At 45.0% G+C, this 24620-nt stretch overlaps 1 protein-coding gene across 1 annotated transcript in view; it reads left to right on the top strand.

Moving 5' to 3' along the window:
• Positions 1-24620, top strand: part of BSN (bassoon presynaptic cytomatrix protein) — a 206594-nt gene that overhangs the window by 175752 nt on the left and 6222 nt on the right. Inside the window, exons 5-9 of the mRNA XM_070934374.1 lie at positions 4176-6965; positions 7005-7587; positions 7630-9233; positions 9315-10979; positions 22444-24604. Of these exons, the coding sequence (XP_070790475.1) occupies positions 4176-6965; positions 7005-7587; positions 7630-9233; positions 9315-10979; positions 22444-24604 (8803 nt within the window). The remainder of the gene's footprint in view (positions 1-4175; positions 6966-7004; positions 7588-7629; positions 9234-9314; positions 10980-22443; positions 24605-24620) is intronic.

Genomic DNA, 24620 nt, shown 5'->3' with positions numbered 1-24620 from the left:
TCAGTAACATTTCTAAAGTGCCTTTTAGGGGTCAGTTTTTGCTTGAAGGAATTTGTAGGCAAGAGTGGAGATGGAGTTCAGTTTCTAGCAGGACAATGCCTTCTTTATTAAACCAAGAAAAATGCCTGTCAGGATTTGCATGGACAAAGCACATGTGGGGCCAGATAAGAAAGCATCCAAGGGGTAAGTACAGTTAGGAATCTAAAACGGGGGGGGGGGAATCCTCCCTCCAGCCCTATTTATAGTCTGGCAGCCTTCAGGAAGTTGCTGAATTATTGGGGCAGAAGTTATATTACATTCTAAACCTCCACAAAAGGCTCTGACAGACAGAGAGCAAAGGTAAGTGAGATGAAAGAAGGAACCATCATCCTTAATGATGGATGTCATTTGTTTTCAAGAAGGCTTATTTTCCAAATCTCTGGCCAATAGTTTTTTTGGGGGGGTCGTATTGAGAAGGATGCGTCAGATCACAACTGCTATATCAGATCACAACTGCCTGTGCTTTTTCTCAGATCTATGATATTCTAATTCTGTATCATATAATGAGGCATTGTGGGAGAGGGCAGGAAGATAAGTACTGCACTCCCAAATTATTTTATCTAGGAAAGGTTTAGATCTCTTGCAGTTCAATGGGGTTTGCAAACCCAAACAAGGAGAGGGCTTTGATTGTAACAGTTAGGGCTTATCTCATTGCCATCATTATCCCACGATTAAATGTGGACTAACAAGATTGTGTCTAATAGATTTTCAACTAATTATACAGTTATATCCAAATTAGGATCATAAATGCTTCTGCACTGTCCTAGAGGAATGAATCCAGCGAGAATGCTGACTTCACAAATTCCTATCCGAATAGCTGTGGTTTTTGCAATGGAGCCAGGTTGGGCCTCAGTCCAGCCTCCAGCAATTGCAGGCCCTGATTGGTTGTTTCTCTGCTTTTTGCCCTTCCCATCTTTATAGGGAAGTCAAGTCTGACTGGATGGATGTTTGAGTGACCCTCAGTATTTGTCTTTTTCCTTCAGGGGTAGCCTCCATTCTTTGCTTTTCCAGATGTTTATATGCATGAATACCTTTGCAACCCCTTTCAACATTCTCTCGTTTAACACAAACCCTTGCTTCTCTGAACATACAGGCTTGTACCTCTATTGTTTTATGTTGTTCCCTAATTCTGCTGTAGGTCCATAGAAACTTGATAGCAATGAAGACCTGATGGTTCAGGTTCATAGGAACAAAGATGTGGCAATTGAAGCTGGGTAGCATTTTTGCAATCTGCCTATTCTGCAACTTAAATAGGAATAAAGAGAGAGAGGGAGGGAGGAACTTTGCAATGTGCGATGAATAGAATAGAATAGAATAGAATAGAATAGAATAGAATAGAATAGAATAGAATAGAATAGAATAGAATAGAATAGAATAGAATAGAATAGAATAGAATGCAATGCAATAGTTGGAAGGGACCTTGGAGGTCTTCTAGTCCAACCCCCTGCTCAGGCAGGAAACCCTATACCAGTGATGGTGAACCTATGGCACGCGAGCCATCGCCCCAATTCAGCTCTTCCCTGCATGCGTGCGTGCCTCCCACCGGCCAAATGGTCTTCAGGTCTCTGTCGTGGGCAGCAGGAGGCATGCACGCACTGTGGGGCATGTGTGGGGGGCCACGCACACACAAGCGGGGATGGGGGCATGTGCGGGGGGTGCGTGCACATGCATCAGGGCAGGGCACATGCGCTGGGGCTGCGTGTGCATTGCATTTTGGCGGTTCAGGCGCATTTTGGGCACTCAGTCCAGAAAAGGTTAGCCATCACTGCCTTATACCATTTCAGACCCACCATTTCAAATAAAGTTTTGAAAGAAGCAAGGATGCAAGCTAGACTAGGCAGAAGCCAAAGACATGCTCAGCAGGAAATGTAAGGATAGATGGGCTTGCAGAAGAGGCAAGAATGACATTAAGCAGGACTGGAATTTCAGTGAGGGAACCACCAGTCATGGCTCTTAGACTGTTGCATGTTAAAGCCACATGGACAGTACCACAGCACAGATTCATTCAGGTAAGAACATGTTAGGTAAGCAGCAAGATTTAAGCTAGCATAGTTTTCTGGCATCTCTGGGGTGGGAAGGGGGCATGGCAAAACAGCTGTTCAGGCATCGGCATGATATGGCTTCAAAAAAAAAGGCGAATGCAATTTTAGATTGCCTCAGACTATACAAAATCATAGTTTTTAAATCACAAGAAATGCTGACTCTATTTTGTTCTGCTCTGCTGAGATCCTGCATTGAATCTCCTGTCTAGGTTTAAGAAAGATATAGAGAAATTGTAAGAAGAGGGCAAACAAGGGTAATAAGAATAATTAGTAAACTCAAAAAGAAGTTGTATCAAGAAAGATTGAAGGCACTGGGCATAACTGGGCATCGATAACCTTGAAAATATTGAGGGAAAGTGTGGTAGCACTATTCAAATACCAGAAATGATGTCATACAGAAGAAAGTCAAGATTGTTATCTTTCATTCCAGAGTGTGGGATGTGGAATAACAGATTTAAATTAGAGAGGACTTCTGTTGAATGTTAGAAAAATGTCATAAAAGAAAGAGCAGTTTAGCAGGGAACAAATTACTCAAAATGCAGGTGTTCTGCCTTTCATTGGGTGCATTCAGATAGATGCTAGATAACCTGGCCAGGGGGCTTAAATTTGGAATTTTGCACTGAGCTGAGAGCTGGACTTGATAAGTTTATGAGGTGATGCCTCAAGTAGACATTCTGAAGCTTACTCAAAGCTAAGCTGGAAAAAAAAATGTATCATTCAAATAATGATCTTTGTATGTGCCTCTAACATTAAAAACATAAATCTGTGTGTGCGCGTGTGTGTGAGTTGAGAGTTAATGTATTATTCAAAAAGGCATGGGAAATTGTTTTAAACAATCAAGTAACACATTAAGCAACTTTTGTGGAAACTAAGATAGAGATCTCCAGTGCATTCTTTTGCAGAGTAGGAGTCAAGGGTGCTGATGCTTCTTTTTGCAAAAGCAACAATTGTATGTCTGGTCTTGACTTTAAAATTGTTCAGCCTTGGGTAAACCAGATTTTTTTTTTTAAAAAAATGGAAGGACAGGGCCAATAAGGCATGTAAACCTGAGTTCCTCGCTTGAGGGCAGAGAATGTAGATTTATAACATTTCAGAGCTATCTGTTTGGGTTTGACACATACTTTTCATTGTTCTAAAAAGCTTGCTTAAAGTAGACCTGTCATCCACAGTTGGATGGAGACTTATAAGTATCACAATTCATAATGACACTATGCTAAAACATAATTTAGGTTAAAAAAACACCAGTTGCATATAATGGGATAATTTTTTAAAATAACTAGTTATCATCAGTGATCGGGCAAATAATTCTGATTTGACAAAACAAAATTGGGTATACTTATATTTTTCTAAAAACAAAATGTTTCATACTAGTGCTGGAAAATTGCAATATACCTCGAAACAAAATCTTCCCTGTGGGATGACATTTACAGCAAAACAGTATGAGCTGTTCGTTTATTAAACTACAAATAGATGGTCTGAAAAGACCTTGTTCTTTTGTTGTTGTTGTTGATTTGAATCTAGCAGGGAGATCTCTTTTATTAACTACATATATTCGTGTTATACATTTGTGTCATATTACAAGGGTGTATATCTGTGAAATAAACCCCAGACTTATGTTTTGACTTCTGAGTGTAGGTTGGGGTAGGAAAAAAACACAAAAGAATTACTTCCTTGGGCTCCTCATATTAGGAATCAGTCTTGCATGCACTTTTAAATTATTAAAAGGTAGAGAGGATCTGGTCTACCAATCAAAAGGCATTGCACACAAATTCTGTCTTTCTGCCATAAATAACTTTCTGGATTAAAAAGGGCAACGAAAACAGTGGAAAAATACTGAGACCCAAATGGAGTATGTCATCAGGCCCCTGAAAATTCTAAAAAAGAGAACAGAGTGATTGGACAATAATTATTCTACCAGCAAGCACCAAAGATAAGGATGCTGCTCTCATTTCTTAGCATATTATGGTTGCTGTTTTTGAATGTTAGAGTCCAGGTTAATTGCAGCTATAAATTGCTGTAAAGCTGAATAATAACATGAATTATGTTTACAGTCAGTTATAATGAAATGTTAATGGATTTTCATTTCCTTTGTAGGAATCCAGCAAGCCTTATCCTTCAGACCTGCAGTCGCGCAGCCCCCAAAGCTTGAGTGACACGGGCTACTCATCTGATGGGATCTCTAGTTCCCAGAGTGAAATCACAGGCTTAGTGCAGCAAGAAGAAGAACAGCTAAACGAAACAGGAATTGTAGAACCAAGTCCTCCCAGTCCTTCTGAACTTACTAAGCTGGAAACCAGCATGCGCCCTTTACTGGAGTCAAAAAGCTTGCCCCATCCATCAACTGACCGTGGGAAGACATACCATGAATTACGGGAGGAGCAGAGGCAGAGACAGCGGCCACGGTCACTTTCTATCACTCCAGAAGCCTTTGATTCCGATGAGGAGCTAGAAGACATAATGGAAGAAGATGAAGACTCTGTGGAATGGGATAATCAAAGGGAGAAGAAGGACAGTGTGGAATCTTCAGATGATTTTGGCAGCAAGCTACGCCATGACTACGTGACAGATAGTAGTGAAGCAGGATTCTCCCCATTACCAACTAAACAGAAAGGCAAAGAGCCTGTAATGACGGATGAAGAATTCATGAGGAGGCAAATCTTGGAGATGAGTGCAGAAGAAGATAATCTTGAGGAGGGAGAAGAATATGATCGTGCAAAATACCGTACAAAAAATGGACACAAGCCTGATTCTGAGAAAAGCAGAGAGCCTACTGCATCCAAGAGACGCCTGCCTCACAGCTCGAGCAGCATATATGAGGAGGAACAAAAAGAATTGGAAAGCGCCGAGAATGATGATATGGCTGCATCTCAGGGAGGTCTGCGTCGTTTCAAAACCATTGAGTTAAACAGCACTAACAACTATGGCAGAGACATAGAGTTGAGCCAGGAGGCAGACATCAACCTGGACAGAGAACCTGAACTGGAGATGGAGAGTCTCACAGGCTCCCCAGAAGATAGATCAAGAGGTGACTATTCCTCCACCTTGCCACCAACCACACCCAGTTACACCTCAGGAACATCCCCAACCTCGGTCTCTTCTCTGGAGGAAGACAGTGACAGCAGCCCAAGCCGCAGACAGAGATTAGAAGAGGTTAAACAACAGAGGAAAGCCCGGCATCGATCTCATGGCCCTCTACTGCCAACCATTGAAGATTCCTCAGAGGAAGAAGAGCTGCGTGAGGAAGAGGAGCTCTTGAGAGAACAAGAAAAAATGCGAGAGGTGGAGCAGCAGCGGATCCGAAGTACGGCACGCAAAACAAAAAGAGATAAAGAAGAGCTGAGGGCACAGAGGAGGAGAGAGAGGTCTAAAACTCCACCCAGTAATTTGTCACCTATTGAAGATGCTTCGCCCACTGAGGAACTGCGTCAGGCGGCAGAGATGGAGGAGCTGCACAGGTCTTCCTGTTCCGAATATTCACCCTCTATTGACTCGGAGGCTGAAGGATTTGATGTCATTGCCTCCAAACTGTACAAATCTGGCAGTGAGTACAATCTGCCAACCTTCATGTCCCTTTATTCTCCAACAGAAAAAATGGCTAGCTCTAGTTACCCATCCAACAAACCCCTCAAAAGTGCAGAAGAAGCCTATGAAGAGATGATGAGGAAGGCAGAAATGTTCCAAAAACAACAACCTTTCCAACAAAGTATTTCATACAACAACACCTTTCAAGAAGTAAGTTATCGTGGTTCGGAAGACCAAAGTAATTTTGAATATCAGTACATAGATGACTATGGTTATGACAGTCGGAGTGTGGATTCCTCACAAACTGACTATCAGAATGAGCTTTCCAAATCTGGGGCACTATATGAAGAAATCCTTCAAACATCACAGAATATCTCCAGGATGCATCAATCTTCTTCTCTGGATTTGACACTTGAGCAAGAAATGAAGAAAAAAGGGAGAGAAGATCCCTATCCAGAGAAGCAGTTTTTGAATGCGGAGAGTGCTTATGAAAGTGGCCCACTCACTCCGGGAACAAGTCCTACCCAACTCTCTGCTCCCGTCTCCTTTTCACAGACTGAAAGCAGTGCAGGCAGAATAATCCCCGATGTTAGAGTCACTCAGCACTTTGAAAAAGAGAGTAATGAGCAAACAAAGTTTCATAGTTCCTCAGTTACAGCTAGCTCAGTTCCAAAGAGTGTAGCTATGCCTTACTCATATAGTAAAGGAACTAGCCCAGTCACTACCATTGTTTCTAGTCCAGCTAGCGCAAGCCGAATTTACAGCTCTCCAACTTCAAGTGGCTCTGATGTATCACCTGTGTCCACCATTAGCCAAAGTCAGACAAAAGTAACTGCAAGTTATGGTTCTCAAACAGAAAACATTCCCAGGGTCAGTGGGCCATCAGTAAGAGATAAACATCAAGGTGTGACTGATGGCAAGACGAACGTACCCATGACAACCCCCAAAATTTATTCTTTTTTCAAAAGTTCCAGCCCACCCCTTTCCCCTTCTTCTCCAACTCAAAGACCTACTTATTCTGTTCCAAGAACTGGGATGCCATCTAGTTCTGGGGTAGGAACTAAATCAACAGCTGAGTTTTCGACTCAAACACACAGCACAATTATTTCATACGACATTGCAACTACTGGGGCATCAACAGCTTCTCCAATGATAGCTCAAGGAACACAAACTCCTCAGCGAGCCAGCTCCCCACGCCTGGCTAGGCAACAGTCATCGCAAGAAGCCCCCTTTATGGTCATTACCTTAGCATCTGATGCAGCTATTCAAACCAGGCCAATTGGTGTAAGTTCCTCCATTTCACCACCTTCATCTCCAACTCAGCAAGGCCACCAGCAAACAGTGCATAGTTACAGCCAAACAGCAATCAGTGCGGTGCAATTCCAGTCACAGCAGGTCCAGACTACTCACACCAAGGCACAGCCAATGCCTGAAAAAGCCTCTCCTTATACTCCAGTGCAGAAAGTGCAGAGCACTGCTACTGACCCTATGCCTGGTGTGTACAGCTGGGGCACCCTACCTGCAGAGAATATTTCTTTGTGTAGGATATCCTCAGTCCCTGGGACGTCTAGAGTAGAACCTGGACCTAGAGCATCTGGTAATAATATTGTCGATTTGAGGACAGCAATAAAGTCTGTTCCAATCATTGTAACAGACCAGGGAATGGATCTCACGTCTGCTGAGAGCAGAAAATATTGCCTCACCATGGACCAGTCACCAAGTCGGCAATCCACAGCCATCCAACCTTTAATCATTAACCTCAATGCCCAGGAACAACCACATGCTATTATCAGCAGTGCCACCACTGTCAGCATAACAGTTGCATCTACCATGCTTATGTCCCAATCAAAGCAACCAGTTGTCTATGGGGACCCTTTCCAGAACAGAATTGACTTTGGTCAAGAGACAGGAAGTCCAGTCTGTCTGACGCAAATTAAACAGGTGGAGCAAGCCGTTCAGACCGGTCCCTTCAGAGGACCCATGAGTGGAGCAGGCCCATCTGCTTCTATGGGCCATCCAGAAGCAGCAGGTCCACAGCAAACAAAATTTGCAAGATACAATTTGCCCAACCAAATGACATCCATGATAAAAAAAGATACACTAATTACTCAGACTAGCAATGCCCAAAATATTGTGAGTGCCATTCCCAGGCCGTTTCCTCAGGATCAAAGCTCAGAGATATATAGAGGGATCCCAGTGGAACTGAAAAGTCAGACTCCTTCAGTTGCTCTTGGAAGTAAGAAGTCCCAAGTGATGATGGTGCAGATGGATGACATAGCAGCAGGGTCTGTCACAAAACTCATCAAAGAAGAACCTCCTCCTAATGCTCTGGACCTCACGGGAATGAAGCCTGAGAGCCAAGTAGCATGCTGTGATGTAGTCTATAGATTTCCATTTGGAAGCAGCTGCACTGGGGCTTTTAATCCTTCTCCTAAGGTGCCAGAAAAACATATTGGAGAAGCAGCCCCCCTTGGCAAAGCTAGTGGCCAGTATTATGGAGCCAGAGAACAGGAAATGCCGGAGGCATACCCTTACAGAGAACAGCCGGCACCGGTCCCTCATCCATACGAAGAGCACCGATTCCATCCACATGGCATGTTTGGGAGATTATATTCCTCAATGTCGGATACAAATCTTTCTGAAATGGGGTTGAACTATTACTCAGTTAAAGGAGAGCAGCCCTTTCCTTCCCCTGCTGGAGATTCCGCTGTGGACTTGACAACTATGAAGCATCCCTACAGCCACAGTTTTACAGAGGGAGGACACCTAGGGCATGGGCTGCAATATGGCTCTTTCACTGACCTCCGTCAACCCACTGAAATATTAAGTCATTCATATCCCATGCGAAGGTACAGCTCAGCCTCCAATATCTACTCCGATTATAGATATTCATCAAGAGGAGACTTGGCCAATTTCCAGGAAGCTAGCCTAGCTCATTACAGTGCTACCACTGCTCGTGAAATCAGCCGAATGTGTGCAGCCCTTAACTCCATGGACCAGTATGGGGGCAGGCATGCGAACAGCCAAGATCTTCTACAATATGGACATAGTGCTCTTGGTGCTGCACCAGGAGGGACTGGAAACATTATGGCTCAACAGGGTGCCATGAAATCAAACATGATGTACAATCCAAATTTCCCAGAGTCTCGTTCTGGCTTTGGAAACTTAGCCCAATATAATCTCTCAAGGTTTGGATCTGTCAGACAGGTACTCCCTTCCACAGCTACTGTACGAGCTGCCGATGGCATGATTTATTCAACCATTAATACACCAATAGCATCAACCCTTCCCATCACCACCCAGCCAGTTTCGGTGCTACGACCCATGCTCCGAGGCCTGTACAGGCACTATGCTCCAGGCAGTATCACAGCTGTCCCTCTGGCTAGCCTCACCAGAGTACCCCTAGTTACTCCTAGGATCCCCCTTGCATCTCAAGGTCTTTATCGCTATTCTGTGCCCAGCAGGATTCCTGCAGTTCCTTCCGCATCTGTAATGGAAACACCCATGTATTTAGGAAAACCACTTAGCACCTCTGCAGCCAGCACTGCTGCCAGCACAATAAACATAGCACCTGCTACTAAGTCCCCTGCTCCAAGCACAGTCAGCTTGCAAAGACCTGAGCAGACAGGGGTTGGGCCACGCGAGGACGTGCCCATGTCAACCTCAGAGGTTCAGGGTTCTGCCAGGGACACCAGCCAGACACAACAGGAGCTACCTCCCCGACTGCCGGCCCAAAAGCCTCAGATAGAAGCCCCACAGCCCAGCACTGCTAGCAAAGGAGCTCTGGAAAGAGAGGAAAAGGAGGAAGAACGGCAGAGGAAGCAACATGAGCACATCCTCCAGTTTGAAAGGGAAAGAGTAGAACTGGAAAAACTGAGGCAGATGAGGCTTCACGAGGAACTGGAAAGGGAACGGGTGGAGTTACAGAGACACAGAGAGAAGGAGCAGCTCTTGATGCACAGGGAAATCCAGGAGTTGCAATCCATAAAGCACCAGGTCCTCCAGCAGCAGCAAGAGGAGCGACAGGCCCAGTTTGCCATGCAGCGGGAGCAGCTCGCCCAGCAGCGCTTCCAGTTAGAACAAATCCAGCACTTGCAGCAGCAATTGCAACAGCAGCTGGAAGAGCAGAAGAGGCAGAAGAGTACCTTTCCTCCAGTATGTGACCCAACTGGCCGGATTCCTCCTCAGGTTACCCCTGAGGTAACGATAGAAATGCAAAGGACCTTGGCTCAAAATGGACAATACTGGCCACCCCTAAACCAAGCCTTTATTGCTACGGCAGCCCCGGGGCAAGACGGACAAGCACAGCCCCGCTATCCGGGACTCCAAAGGCCTCTTACAAACTCGGCCTCTGAAATATCCCTGCAGACTGAAGAACAGTGGGAAGCCAGTCGGGGGATAAAGAAACGGAACTCAATGCCTCGTCTTCGGGACGCCTATGATAAGGAGCCCAGCCATGAACCATACCTGGTGAAAAAGATCACAGACAGCAGTGTGCAGACTGATGAAGAAGATGGCGAGGAACGTTTCTATGCATCCCGCCGGCGCCGTCCCCGGCGCAGCACTGATTGCAGTGTTCAGACAGATGAGGAAGACGATGCTGAGTGGGAACAGCCGGTGCGTCGCAGACGTTCCCGCTTCTCCCGCCACTCTGATTCTAGTGCAGAGAGTAAAGCCGATTCTTCAGCAAAAGGCATGGCCAGCATAGCCATCCAAACCATCAGTGACTGTTCTGTGCAAACCGAACCCGACCAGTTGCTCCGAGTGTCCCCTTCCATCCACATCACTTCCCCTGACCCCAAGGTGGAGATCGTGAAGTACATCTCTGCCCCCGAGAAGACCCAGAGAGGGGAGAGTTTGGCTTGCCAGACAGAACCCGAAGTGCAACCCCAGCCAGGCATTGCAATCCCTCAGCTCACAGTGCCCACCTCAATCCCTCCTTACTCCTCCAACATCCAGATGGTCAGCTCTGGGCCTCTGGATCCTCATTCAGTCCGACAGCAAGCACTAGCCAAGAAGAAGCCTGTTCCTCTTGAAATCGGCTACCAGTCCCACTTGCCCACAGACTCCTTGTCTCAGCTTGTGTCCCGACAGCCCCCCAAGTCTCCTCAGGTCCTCTATTCCCCAGTGTCTCCTCTTTCCCCTCATCGGTTGCTAGAGTCATCCTTTGCATCCAGTGAAAGGCTCAACAAGGCCCACGTGACTCCACAGAAGCACTTCATGGCCGAGTCCACCCAACGCCAGCAGACCCTGCCTCGTCCCATCAAAACCATCCAAAGGTCTTTATCTGATCCCAAGCCCATCAGTCCCACCTCAGAGGAGTCTGCAAAGGACAGGTTTTCCTTGTATCAGCACACCTTCCTGCCCGGCAGCCAGGTAAGATGACTTGGTCTATGAAAATTGAGTGGGGTCTGATCATCTTTAGGCCTGGAAAGAAGGGGAATGTTTTCAGCTTCAGATGAAGACTAACATTTCACTCTTCATGTCCATAGCAGGTTCTGCATTTACAGTGTGAGCTGAATTTTGTAATTTGTTTTACATGTCTACTTCCCTGCAGATCCACCACTGGATCTGTTCTTATTCGTGCTTCTTTCTACTTGCCCTGGGCAGATTGGAGCCTTTTTTTAAGCCCCAAAGCTTTATTTTAAAAAGTATGGGGTTGTTTTTTTAAATTAAATTGATTATTGAGAATAAGCAATAAGCAATAAGCCTACACTACAGCCAGCTTTTTATTTGACATGCTTAAAATTTATAGCACCAGTTTTTCAGAACACTTTCCAAGACAGTGAACTATATATGCATAGTTAAAATGTTGTATTTGTCTTCATTCAATCTACTCAGCATGTCTTCCAATATGACATTAAGTGCTAAGAAACCTACAGGAATAATATAGAGGTTGGAATATCACCCTGTCTCTCTCACATAAATTAATAATGGTATCAACCACCTTGAATGTGTTTGTTCCATCATAGTGTGGTTAAATTACTAAATATGTGTATTATCATGATGCATTTATCATATAAAAATCTTTTTTAATTTCCTTTTCCCTTAAATATATTCCTGATACTGTGCAGTCTGTACACACTCAGATACTAAAACAGTTAAGTTCAAAACAGAGTGTGATCTATTTTTTGCGGTTTAAGAAACACCTGGTAATATGGAAGTAAATGGCTTGTCTGTCTGCCATCTAATGGCGGTAAAAGGAAATACCATTTTCTGCCTTGCATAAAAATATTTCTTACTGACATACACAGAACTGTGATCTTTTCCTTCATAGTTAAAAGACATCCTGTATCCCCCAAAATATCCTCCTTGGTTAGCTCTCTTTTACAAGAGCTAAAGAAAATAAACCAACTGTCATAGCATCCTGCATGAAGAAATACCATAATGTCTCATAGCTGTTATCAATCAAGACAAAAGAGGCAAGACGTTATAACTGGCAGGGAGACATTCGTTTTTTATTTTGGCCTCCACCATAGCTGAAAAATAGGGAATGAACCTTGTCTTCCTGAAAATACCGAAAAGGGGACTGGCTGGAATGCATACATGTATATTTGCCTGGAGATAAAGAGGATAATGTACTTGCCACAATTTTTTCTAGCCCCCCCTTCCTCCCCCCCACCACTTTTTTTTTCCCGGTGAGAAATAAGTTAGAAAGGAGAAGGCAGGAATTAGGAATTGGATAGCAGCATAAGGAAAGGGTGCCCTCATCCTTTCCTGCTTCTCTGGAAAACCTTTCAATTATCTGTACCAAGAAAACGATTCCCCCAGTTGGCACTTAGCCTTAAATATAGCAAATAATGTATGGATGCATTTTCATAAGGATACTGCAGTGGGAAAGTAGGGTAAAATACCCCATGGAATAGAGGGCCCTGATGCTCCATCCACACACACACCCAAAAAAACCCCAAGCTCATCATAAGTAGCTACTGTATTGGAGGTATTATTATCTCAAACAGACTTGAGATCTGGCAGATTCTTGGGAAATAGCACTGACAGTTTACATTGTGGACCAATGAAGCCAAAAACCACAGCCTGTCCAAAAGCTATTTATATGTAAAGAGACACAGAGCTTCTTTTGATTGCAATGTAAACGTATTTGCCAGATCCTTCCTTCCTTTCTTTCTTCCTTCCATCCATCCATCCATCCATTTCACAGAGAGCTATCTTGTCTTTTCTCTTGCTATTAAAAACAAAATTATAGTGCTAAAGCATCTTGCTGAAGAGGGGTGTGTGTGTGTGTGTGTGTGTGTGTGTGTGTGTGTGTGTGTGTGTGTAGGGAATAGGGAGGTTTGCTCTAACCTGCTGTGTGTGCAGTTTTTCCAGCTGTTTCACATGATGAATAGCAATTGAATCTATAGCAGATTTCTCCTGTTCCAGTTCTTTGTTTATTCACTTATATGTCGTGTGGGGAAACCTACAGCTTCAGATTGCTTCTTGTTTGCTACAGCCTTGAAAGCATCACTCTTCCAGGGTTTTCCAGATGAATTAGGTAGACTAAGGGCTTTTACAAAAAATTGCACTGTTCCTAAAATGAACATTGTCAGTATAATGCTTATAGACGTGCATTTTTCATGCTTTCAGCTTTTGCAGGTGTCAGAACCTAGTAGACTTTTGCTCATCTGTAAAGTTAAATAGGGTTACTGTTACTGCTATATTTGGATAGGAATTACAGGGCTGCCAGCTAGACTAGAAAGAAAAATAAATCATGCAAGAAGATAGTGGCAAGTAATTTTTAATAACGTTTCTAACAATAAGAAAACTGTACGGATCTAATCACCAGGAGCCAATCTTTACTTGAGGAATATTTTAGCTTTTTAACCCTTTATTTTGTTTCCTTACCACTAATCAAGACTGGTGCAAGATGCAATTTGCAAATGACCTTCAACCATTACTTTTAGAATAAGTGATTGGAAGCAAACACAGGCAACTTGACTCCTGTGCTAAAATAGCAAGCCCCATTAAAAATATTCTCTGTGTGAAAGGAAAACACAGAGAAATATTCTCTGTGTGAAAGAAAAACACAAAGAACTAGATGTACGTATGTATGAGACCATGACTGAGAGATCTGAAAATACATCTCAGCAATGCTTGTGGGGTGCAGGTAATGATGTAATGTTTTCAACTCTGAGGCTGAAAAAGATTTTGGATTTTTGACACAATTGCCAAAAGGCAATTACAGGTCTGCACCAATAGAACGGTAGCCTCTACATTCGTGAAAAGTAATATTTATATTATATTCTGTATTGGCAAGTTCCAGCCTCAACTTCTGTTTTGGATCCCACTGTTTAGGAAGTTGTCAGGCAAATTAGAGCAGGAGCAAAAAAAAGAAGAAGAAGAAGAAGGGTAACATGGATGAAGGAAGTCCTGTGAGAAGAGATGGAAGAAACATACTTGTTTATCATTGATAGAAAGATTCTGTGAGGGGATGAAATCCACAATTGCCTGTGAGAATCACAGCCAGAAGTAGTTCACAAAACCACTAAAGGATAAAGGGGAAAAAATTTTATCTTAATGATAAAAGTAGTTTGATGATGAAATGAAGGCTCTAGGAAGGTGGTCGGTTCTCCATTCTAGACATCTTCAAATAAAGCCTTGGTACAGTCATGGTACAGTATTTAGAATATTTATCATGACAACTGAACACTTACCTGAAGTGATACTTTATAATAAAAAATATATGAACCTTCTTCACTTTGGAACTAAATATCTTTACTTACATCCACTATTTCACACCATGGAACGTTTTTTCTGTGGGACAATGTCCCCAGCAGTACACCAAAATATTTCAATTTGATTAATTGTAAAGTAATGTATATTTTAAAAGACTGCCTTCAAATTACAACTGCATTCTGGCAAATTACAATTGCATTCTTATTCAAACTGAATTTCATAGCGTATATAATGTTAGTACCGGTATCTGCAGTGTCTTGATATAATAGGCAGGACTAATTTGGAATTGTGCCAAAGAAATGTCACATTTATATTTTTCTGCTTCCTGTTTGCTCCCAACCACTTCTTTCTTTTTTGCATCCTCAGAATCCTAAAATTGTTTTATGTTTTATTGTTTAATGCAGTTTTAATAATAGTTATGAAATTGATCACATAATAAGAATGTTCTGAATTAAGCAGGGCCCATCCAGTGGTGAAATGTAAAATTTGTTACTACCGGTTCTATGGGTGTGGCTTGGGGGGGTAATATGACTGGGTGGGTGTGGCCAACTTTTTTTTTTTACTTTTTTAAAGCATTTTTTTACAACCTATTCGGGCGAATAGGTTGTTAAAAAATTCTTTTAAAAGGTTAAAAAAAAGGCTCTGACGATCACAGCTGTGGCGTGTGATCGTCAGAGCCTTTTTTTTTTTACCTTTTAAAAGCAGGAAGTAACGACACCCGGGCAGGTGGGTGGAGCCTTGTGCTGCCATCACTACCGGTTCTCCGAATCACCTGCCACAATCGCTACAGGATTGCCCGATCCAGTCCAAACCGGGAGCATTTCACCCCTGGGCCCATCTAATTCCTGTAGCCCATTACCAACATGAAAGGCCAGATGCCTCTTGGTGAAATATACAAGCAAACTGCCCATTCTTTCTCTTTTCAACTAGAGATTACTAAATATTCAGTAATTAGAGCTAATGATCCTAGCCTTTCTTCCCCATGAATTTCTGGAATTCTCTTCTTTAAAAAAAAAAAAATCCATGCCTGCTCATAATCTTTTCCCACTCCTTCCATTGGAGTTCAGCACTCCATGATATGCTATAATAGATCATATGTACACACAAAATAGAGATGACACATTTTACAAACGATGCAGGCTCAAATTCTTGGCAGATTCATTTGACTTCTCAATATCACAACTTATCCTGGGCCATTGTGGACGTTCTGCTTTAAACGTACAACATCTTTGCTTCTGATTGATATCTGACACAAGACATCTGAATTAACAATCTTGCGTTTAGCTTAAGGACAGCTTGTTGGAATTTTTAGACACTATAGGTTGGCCTAAAGTTGCATATTGAGAACAAAAAATGCTAACACGATTGGAATGCTGTACCCCATTCAAGCCTTATTCAGTTCCTAGTTATCCAGTTATTGTAACAGATCCAGGAATTATGGCAGTTTCTCCTCCTTTCTGTTGTGGGTCTGGGTACAATGCATCTACACAATGAGGGACATTCCTAAAGCCAGGCGATAAATAGGGACTTTTGTCATTTATAGGGAGGCAAAAGTGCTGTTATTGTTATCTATTCTCCATTCTGAATGGTACAGTGACTGAAGTTATTGTCCCAGAAAGCTCAGGTCCTTTTACCTGGTATTCAGGCCCAATGAATAACACAAAATAGGTAGGCAAGGACTAAGACTTTTATTTGCAAATAAAAGGTTATCCAGAAGCAAGTTCCAGAATGGGCACAACCCTGCTCAGAGTTAACACCCTTTCATACAGTTTTGAAAAGAGTACATTGCCATGAACCAATCATGGGAGCATACATCATTACAAACCAATCACTAAAAGCAAATGTATGCATAACATTTCTGTAGACAGAGTAACAAATAAACTATTGCTATATGCTAAATAATGAATACATGTGTTAAAGTATCTTAAAATGGCTTGTTCCAACAATGACTAAAACATGGGAGAAAGGTTGAAACTGACCTGTGCCATGGAAATTTATTCAGTGACTTAAGATCAGTCCTGCTTTCTCCCCATTGCCTATCATATGGGTTTTTTTGTTGTGGGGATGAAATCTCCACCTAAGTTTTGTTGTCCATCTTCAAGAGTGAAGACAAATGCCAGAAACGTGGCAGGTAGTTTGAGAGAGAGTGTGTGGATCTGCATGTGTGTGTGTGTGCTCTCTGAGGAGCCACCGCTACATCAGGAGCGTTGTAGGGTTTGCAAATTTAATGTCCTTTAAAGGTCTCCACCACGGTTGCGAGCAAAATGGCTAATCCGGTTGTGTCCTGGTGCTCGAACCTGCTCTCCTGAAATCCCCACATGAAAAGCAGCCATCTGAGGCACATGTCGGTGATTTCCCATCCTCTCCTTCTGCAAAGTATTAACCACCTTGCTCGCAACCATGGTAGAGACTTTCAAAGGATACCAAGTTTGGAAATCTCACTTTCTAATCACTTTCATTCAATCCTGAATGAAAGAACATTTTAATCATAATCATAAGAATTTTTTTCAGGTTTCTGCATCAGTCTCAAAGAGGTGCTAAGCAGAAGCAAGTTGTCTAAATCAGGGGCCCCCAACCTTTTAGGCACCAGAGTCGTGGTTTCATGGAAGACAAATTTTCCATGGATAGGGTTGGTGATGGCTTCGGTTTCACTCACTCACCCACCACTCACCTCCAATGTGCGGCCCAGTCCTTAACAGATCACAGACCGGTACCAACCCATGTCCCGGGGGTTGGGGACTCCTAGTCTAAATCATTTTCAAAGCATGCAGAGGCAAACTAGAGAATAATACTTGCTAATAGATACTTCTGATGAGATCATCACATTCTTACTTTCTTTTCCTCAATAATTGAGGAAATCCTGTGTTTTACCCTTTCTTTCTCACTCCTCATCTTGATTTATGAAGCTGACTTATTATTCTATACCTTGAGGGAATCCAATGTTCAATAATAAGAAGTATAAACAACTCAAATTGAAAATATCAAAATTAATGTATTATTTCTCTTCAGCAAATAATTATCATGTTAGACTGATGGCATTTGTCCTCTAAGTTGAGACATTTTGCCTGGCCTAGAGGAAATCTGAAGGCACCCTAGCTCTTCAGGATCAATCTAATATGCTGAATTGGAACAGCTGCTATTACCATCGTCAGGATCATATGATAGTTTCTCTTTTGATTATTGATCCCAAGTATTTATTTAAATATGCATGTTATTTGCATGATTTCATTTAGTCTTGCGTGGCCTTTTTCTTGGGGGGGGGGGGGAGTGACCTGTCTTGCAAGATTGAGTGAGAAGCAACATTTTTTAAAAAAATACCTATGTGAAATTATTAGCCATTATTTTATTTTTTATTTTTATTTTATTTTGAATTTGTATACCGCCCTTCTCCCTGAGGACTCAGGGCGGTGAACAGCCAGATAAAAACATCAGATACAAATATTAAAACACATTTAAAAATATATATAGATTTGGCCCCATTAATTAAAACAATAAGCAAAACAGAACAATTAAAAAACCCTTAAAAAGAAATTAAGCCAGCCCGGCTTGTTGAAAAAAGAAAGTTTTAAGGGCACGGCGGAAGGCACTGAGGTCATGGATTCTCCTTATCTCAGGGGGCAACTGATTCCAGAGGGTAGGTGCCCCCACAGAGAAGGCCCTCCCTCTGGGGGTCACCATCCTGCATTGTTTGGCTGATGGCACCCCGAGGAGGCCCTCTCTGTGGGAGCGCACGGGTCGGTGGGAGGTCGTCGGTGGCAGTAGGCGGTCTCGAAGATAGCTAGGCCCTATGCCATGGAGCGGTTTAAAGGTGATAACCAACACCTTGAAGCGCACCCGGAAGACCACCGGGAGCCAGTGCAGTTCACGCAGGAGCGGTGTTACATGGGAGCGCCACGCTGCTCCCGTCACTACCCGCGCTGCTGCGTTCTGGACCAGTTGGAGCCTCCAGGTGCTCCTCAAGGGGAGCCCCATGTAGAGAGCATTGCAGTAATCAAGGCGAGAGGTTACGAGGGCATGAGTGACTGTGCACAAGGAATCCCGATCAAGAAAGGGCCGCAACTGGCGAATCAGGCGAACCTGATAAAAGGTCCCCCTGGTTACAGCCGTCAGATGTTCCTCCAAGGACAGCTGCGTATCCAGGAGGACTCCCAGATTGCGAGCCCTCTCTGTGGGGGCCAAAGACTCACCCCCAATGGTCAGTGATAGAGTCAACTGACCATATCGGGATGCCGGGAACCACAGCCACTCAGTCTTGGAAGGGTTGAGCCTGAGCCTGTTCCTCCCCATCCAGATCCGTACAGCCTCCAGGCACTGGGACATCACTTCAAGGGCATCGTTGGGGTGGCCTGGGGTGGAGATGTACAGCTGAGTATCATCAGCGTACTGATGGTATCTCACCCCAAAGCCACGGATGATCTCGCCCAGCGGCTTCACATAAATGTTGAACAGGAGGGGCGAGAGGACCGACCCCTGAGGCACTCCACATATAAGAGGCCTCGAGGTCGACCTCTGCCCCCCTGCCAACACGAACTGCGACTGGTCAGAGAGAAAGGAGGAGAACCACCGTAACACGGTGCCCCCCATCCCCAACTCTTTCAACCGGTGCAGCATGATACCATGGTCGGTGGTATCAAAAGCCGCTGAGAGATCTAACAGGACCAGAACAGAGGAGCAACCCCTGTCCCGAGCCCTCCAGAGATCATCAACCAACGCGACCAATGCCGTTTCCGTGCTGTGCCCAGGCCTGAAACCAGACTGGAACGGATCCAGATAGGATGTTTCCTCCAGGAATTGCGGGAACTGTCGCGCGACCACACTCTCAACAACCTTCGCCAGGAAGCGAAGGTTGGAGACAGGACGGTAGTTGGCCAATATTGCTGGATCCAGGGACGGCTTCTTGAGGAGAGGCCTCACCACCGCCTCCTTCAAGGCCGCGGGGAAGTAACCCTCACTCAACGAAGCGTTGATAACACCCTGGAGCCAGCCTCGTGTAACCTCCCGGGAGGCCAGTACCAACCAGGAGGGACACGGGTCCAGTAAACATGTGGCTGCACTAAGTCTCCCCAAAATCCTGTCCACATCATCGGGAGTCACAGCATCAAACTCCTCCCAGATAACATTCTCAAGACTATTCCTCGTCACCCTGCCCTGATCTACCCAGTCAGAGTCCAAGTCCCCCCGGATCTGAGCGATTTTGTCATGCAGGTATTGTCCGAAATCCTCCGCCCTGCCTTCCAAGGGATCCTCCCGCGCTCCCAGGTGGAGTAGGGAGCGGGTTACCCTGAACAGGGCGGCCGGACGATTCCCTGATGACGCAATAGAGGCGGAAAAGTAATTGAACTTTGCCGTCTTTATCGCCACTAGGTAGGTCTTAATATGCGACCTTACCAGTGTTCGGTCAGATTCAGCGCGACTGGCCCTCCAACCGCTCTCTAGGCGTCTTTTCTGGTGTTTCATCTCCCTCAGTTCCTCGGTGAACCAAGGAGCCGCGAGGGATCAACACCGGGTCAGAGGCTGCAAAGGCACGACTCGATCCAAGGCCCCACCAGCCGCCCGGTCCCAGGCAGCTACTAGGTCCTCGGCCGAGTCGTGTGCCAGATCATCAGGAATTGGCCCAAGCTCCGTTTGGAACCTATCAGGATCCATCAGGCGCCTGGGGCGGACCCATCTAATTGGGTCCGCCTCCCTGCGGCGGGGTGTAGCGGTACGAAGGTCCAGACGAAGGAGTGAGTGATCTGACCATGACAAGGGTTCCATATCTATATCCCCTATAACAAGATCACTCAACCACTGGCCAGAGACAAAGATCAAGTCTAGGGTGTGTCCCCCCCCGTGAGTGGGGCCATGAACTAACTGGGTCAGGTCCATGGCCGTCATGGAAGCCATGAACTCCCGAGCCATCCCAGACGTTTCACCAACGGATGGCAAGTTGAAATCACCCATGACCATAAGCCTGGGTGTATCAACTGCCACCGCGGCTATCACGTCGAGTAGCTCAGGCAGGGCTGCTGCCACGCAGCAGGGAGCCAGGTACGCAAGCAGCAAGCCCATCTGAACCCCATGACCCCATCTCACGAAGAGGGACTCACACCCGACAATCTGAGGCACAGTGGTCTCCCTCGAACCAAGACCTTCTTTAATAATAACCACCACCACCCCGCCCCTCCCCTGGGCTCTCGGTTGATGGTATGCTCTGAAACCTGGTGGGCACATCTCGACCAGAGGGACACCTCCCTCCGGTCCCAACCAGGTCTCCGTAATACCTGCCAGGTCTGCTCCCCCCTCCAGGATAAGATCGTGAATGAGGGGGGCCTTATTTACCACAGACCTAGCATTGCACAGCATCAATCGCAGGCCCAGGTCCTGAGTATCTAAGCCACCTAGTATCCAAGGGGAGCCTTGGGGGCCGGGGCGCGCAATCGCTCTCAGACAGCGAGTGCGCGTCCCCAACACATGATGTGGCCCCCTGCTCCCGCCATATCTGCCCCTCCCAGCCACCGTGCAGATGGTATTTCCCTCCGCCCCCTCCCCATTCCCTCGTGCAATGTCCTCCAAACCGTTACCCAGTGCCGGGCTCGGCTCTGACCTTGGTGGATTACCCCCCCATCCCCTTTGGTCGTCCTCCTGGTTCCCCTTAAAAAATTATTAAAAACCCTAATTAAAAAACCCCTTAATCCCCGCTTTGAAACATGCCACCTCTCAGGGCTCCAAAGCCCGTCCTTAAGGTAGGCCTTTGATAACGTGGAAGGCCATCGCCGCGAGAGGGGGGCATCTCGCAGCGCAAGCAGGTCTGTCGTGGTATAAGCCATACATAGATGAGAGGTAAAAAGTCTGGTCAAGAGTTTGATAAATAGTCTAAGATGTTGGAGCAAGATGGATCTCAAAGCCGGTAGCTGGACTCCACTGCCCTCTCACTGCAGTGGGAGGAGTCCCGTGTCATTTCATCAAGATTGGAGGTAGGAATCCAAGCCACCCTCTCACGGTGGCTAGCCCAGATGGAAAGGGCTTAGGAAAGTTAGATGGTCTATTCCTCCATTGATGAAAGGCAGCAACTCCCTCAGCTCCCGCATGACAATTGCCCAGACACCCTCCAGCTTGGGGCTCAAGATGAAAAAAGGAGCCAGACCATAGAGGCATGATGTTATTAACCCGAGGGAGAGAAGATGTTCAAAGGGAGGGATAACATACAGCTGGATACAATCTGGAGGCGGGGAGCCGAAGACCAAGTCAAAGGCATGGGGGAGGGGGGGAGAGATCAATCGAGGCGACCAGATGACCAGTTTTTTGGTCGCACTCCAGCCTCTCCAACCCCCAGGACTTCATAACTCCCCCTGATTGTATCTCCCGCCTCCAGTCTCCAGCCCCCAGGTCAGATAGTCTATTCCAGGTATTGATGGTAAGGCCAGAAACATGATTATGATATTAGGGACCCTTTAGGGACTATACTTCACTTGTGGATTTTGCATAGCATTTCACCCTAATTGCCAAAATAACAAAGAAACAAAAATTTGAAACCCTACAACAATCTGAGTCGCACAAACAGTGAATTTTAATTTCTTCAGACCCCAGCCAGACTACCTAAAATATATAGATGTTTCATCTGCAAAGCAGAAATATTCTCTCCCCACCCCACCCCACCCCCAAGATATACAGATTTTACTTATTTAAATCTGTGAATCATACTAGATTAATTTTGTATGGGTGCGTTAAGAAAAAATAGTTTGACTTCTGCCTCTTCCCATTTTTTTCTCAGTGTCAGTAACTATGCCTGTTGATAGAGCAGATGTTTGCCAGCAACATTATTATTCATTCAAGATGTTTTAGTATCAAGAAATACTTGTCTCCCACATTAGGAATTATTTTTATAAAGAGCATTTTGTTCATATATTTCACTCCAAAGAAGCTACCAACAGCCTTTATAAACTGGCCATATTAGAGCCTTATCAGATAGTGCTTAAGTCCACTAAGTGCTAGTGTTTTAGAAAAAAAAAGTTAAAACATCAAAATATTAATATTAAAAGCATTTAAAATATTAATATCTAGAATTAATCTTTTACATCTGCCCTTGGGAAAAAGTGCAGACCAGAGTTACCAACTGCCCCTCCTAGTAAGTGAAAATTCTTCCATCGTCCCTCTGAATTTAACCAGAACTTCCATTGCTTTTTAGATTTCAACCTTGCAATCAAACACCCTCATTCGGAAAGTGAAGCGGACCCTGCCTAGCCCCCCACCAGAAGAAGCTCAGCTTCCTCTGACCAGCCAAGCCCACTCACAGATGTACATGCCTGGCTTCATGCCAAAGGGTATTGGCGGGCAGCCCATCCAAGTGACCAAAGCCAGCCTCCTTAGAGAACTCGACCGGGACTTGAAGCTGGTAGAGCACGAATCCACAAAACTGAGAAAGAAACAAGCCGAGCTGGATGAAGAAGAGAAAGAGATTGATGCCAAGCTGAAGTACCTGGAATTGGGGATCAACCAGAGAAAAGAATCTTTGCTGAAGGATCGGAATGTTGGCGATTATCGATATTTGAGATGCTTGGGAGAGAATCGAGATTATATGTCCGACAGCGAACTAAATAACCTTCGCCTCTCTGGTTATGAGAGTGGAACTCTCCTGACACGGCCCATCGCCACCCCTTCTAACCAATATGCAGAATTTTCCAGCACCCAGTATACTTCAGCAACTTCCTACACCCCGTACCAGTACTCCTCAGTTCAGACCGCTGCACCAGGCCCAGCTACATTCCAGCAAACAAGATTTCAACCTCCATACTATCCTCCAGCAAGCAGCGGTCCTACTCAAAATGATTTCCAGCCAAGCCAGATGCCTGCTTACCCTTCCCAAACTACATACCAGGCACATAGCTTCACCCCAAGTACTGGGTATCAGTCTGAACTGGGCCTACAGAGCCACCAAGGCTTCTGCCCACCTTACCAAGTTCAGACCGCTTATCCCAGTCAGACACCCTTGCAACCTGCCCAGGGTGCTCTTCTTCAGACTCATGCAGACACCCACACAACCTCCCAGAAGCCGAGACAGACCACACTGGCTGACTTAGAGCAGAAGATCCTGACCAATTATGAAGTCATTAGCAATCCCACTGTGGTGATCTCTGCTGCAACTCCAGAAGTGATCTACAGCACCGCAACAGTGACCAGCAGTTACGATCAACACAAAGCCCCAGAAGGGAGGCCAGGAGATAGGAGCAGTGCTGCACAAAGTCCCTCTAAGAGCTATTCCTCGGACTCTCTATACACCAATCTAGAGCAAAACATTCCTCGGAACTATGTGATGATTGATGATATCAGTGAATTAACCAAAGAGAGCAGCACAGGAGAGGGTCAGAAAGGGGATTTGCCATCACACAGCAGCAATGGACTGCCTATCAAAGAAAAGAGGGAGGTTGCAGATGTAGATGTGTCTGGCAGGCCTTGTTGCTATTCAAAAGGAGAAGAGGAGTCTGAAGAGGATATTTATGATCATCATGGTCCTGACCATCGGGGGAAAAGCTATCCTAAAAGCACAGAGAGCAATGGGAGAGTATCAGGTAGTTCGTATTACTATGGAGACAGTGATTATAGGCCATCTTCTCGTCCAGACAAGCATGGAGCAAGTATGGGAGTACAAAAACACTCTTCAAAAAATCTGGCCCCTGCTGTCATCTCTTCCAAGCGCAGCAAGCATAGGAAACAAGGTATGGAGCAGAAGATCTCCAAATTCTCCCCTATAGAAGAAGCCAAAGATGTAGAATCAGATCTGGCCTCCTATACAGCGACTACATCAGTCAGTAGCAGCAGTGTAGCATCCAGAGCAAGGAAAATGCAAGATGATATCACTTATGGCCTAAAGAAAAATGTATATGAACAGCAGAAATATTATAGTGTATCCAACAGAGATGGGATGGAAGAAGATGATAGAGCATATAGTGGTGGGCGATCAAGATCCTCTGGATATGTGTCAGAAAAACTGTCAAGTCGTGAAATTAGAAGCAGATCTTATGAAAGAGAGAGCATGGAGAGGCCTCAGAAAGGAAGCTCCAAGCCTTCCTCCCTTAGTATGAGTCAGAGTCGTGGGCGACCTCCAATTCGCACGCAAACCTCAGAAGAAGAAAGTCCTATCAGTCCATTAGGGAAATCCATGGGCGTATCGCGATCCTCAGGTGGACCTCTTCCTCAGTCTGCTGGAGATACTTGCTCCCAGTTTTGCTCTAGTCACTCATTGCCTGATGTACAAGAACATATTAAAGATGTGCCAAGAACCCACTCTTACAAACACGAAGAAGGCTACATCATGGACGATTCACACTGTGTTGTTTCAGACAGTGAAGGTAATAACTACCTGTA

Source organism: Pituophis catenifer, unplaced genomic scaffold, assembly GCF_029215685.1.
Source record: "Pituophis catenifer annectens isolate HBS135680 unplaced genomic scaffold, rPitCat1.0.hap2 SCAF_2, whole genome shotgun sequence".
NCBI lineage: Eukaryota > Metazoa > Chordata > Lepidosauria > Squamata > Colubridae > Pituophis > Pituophis catenifer.
Note: the sequence above shows the minus strand (reverse complement) of the source record. Positions and strands in the feature narration are given on the sequence as shown.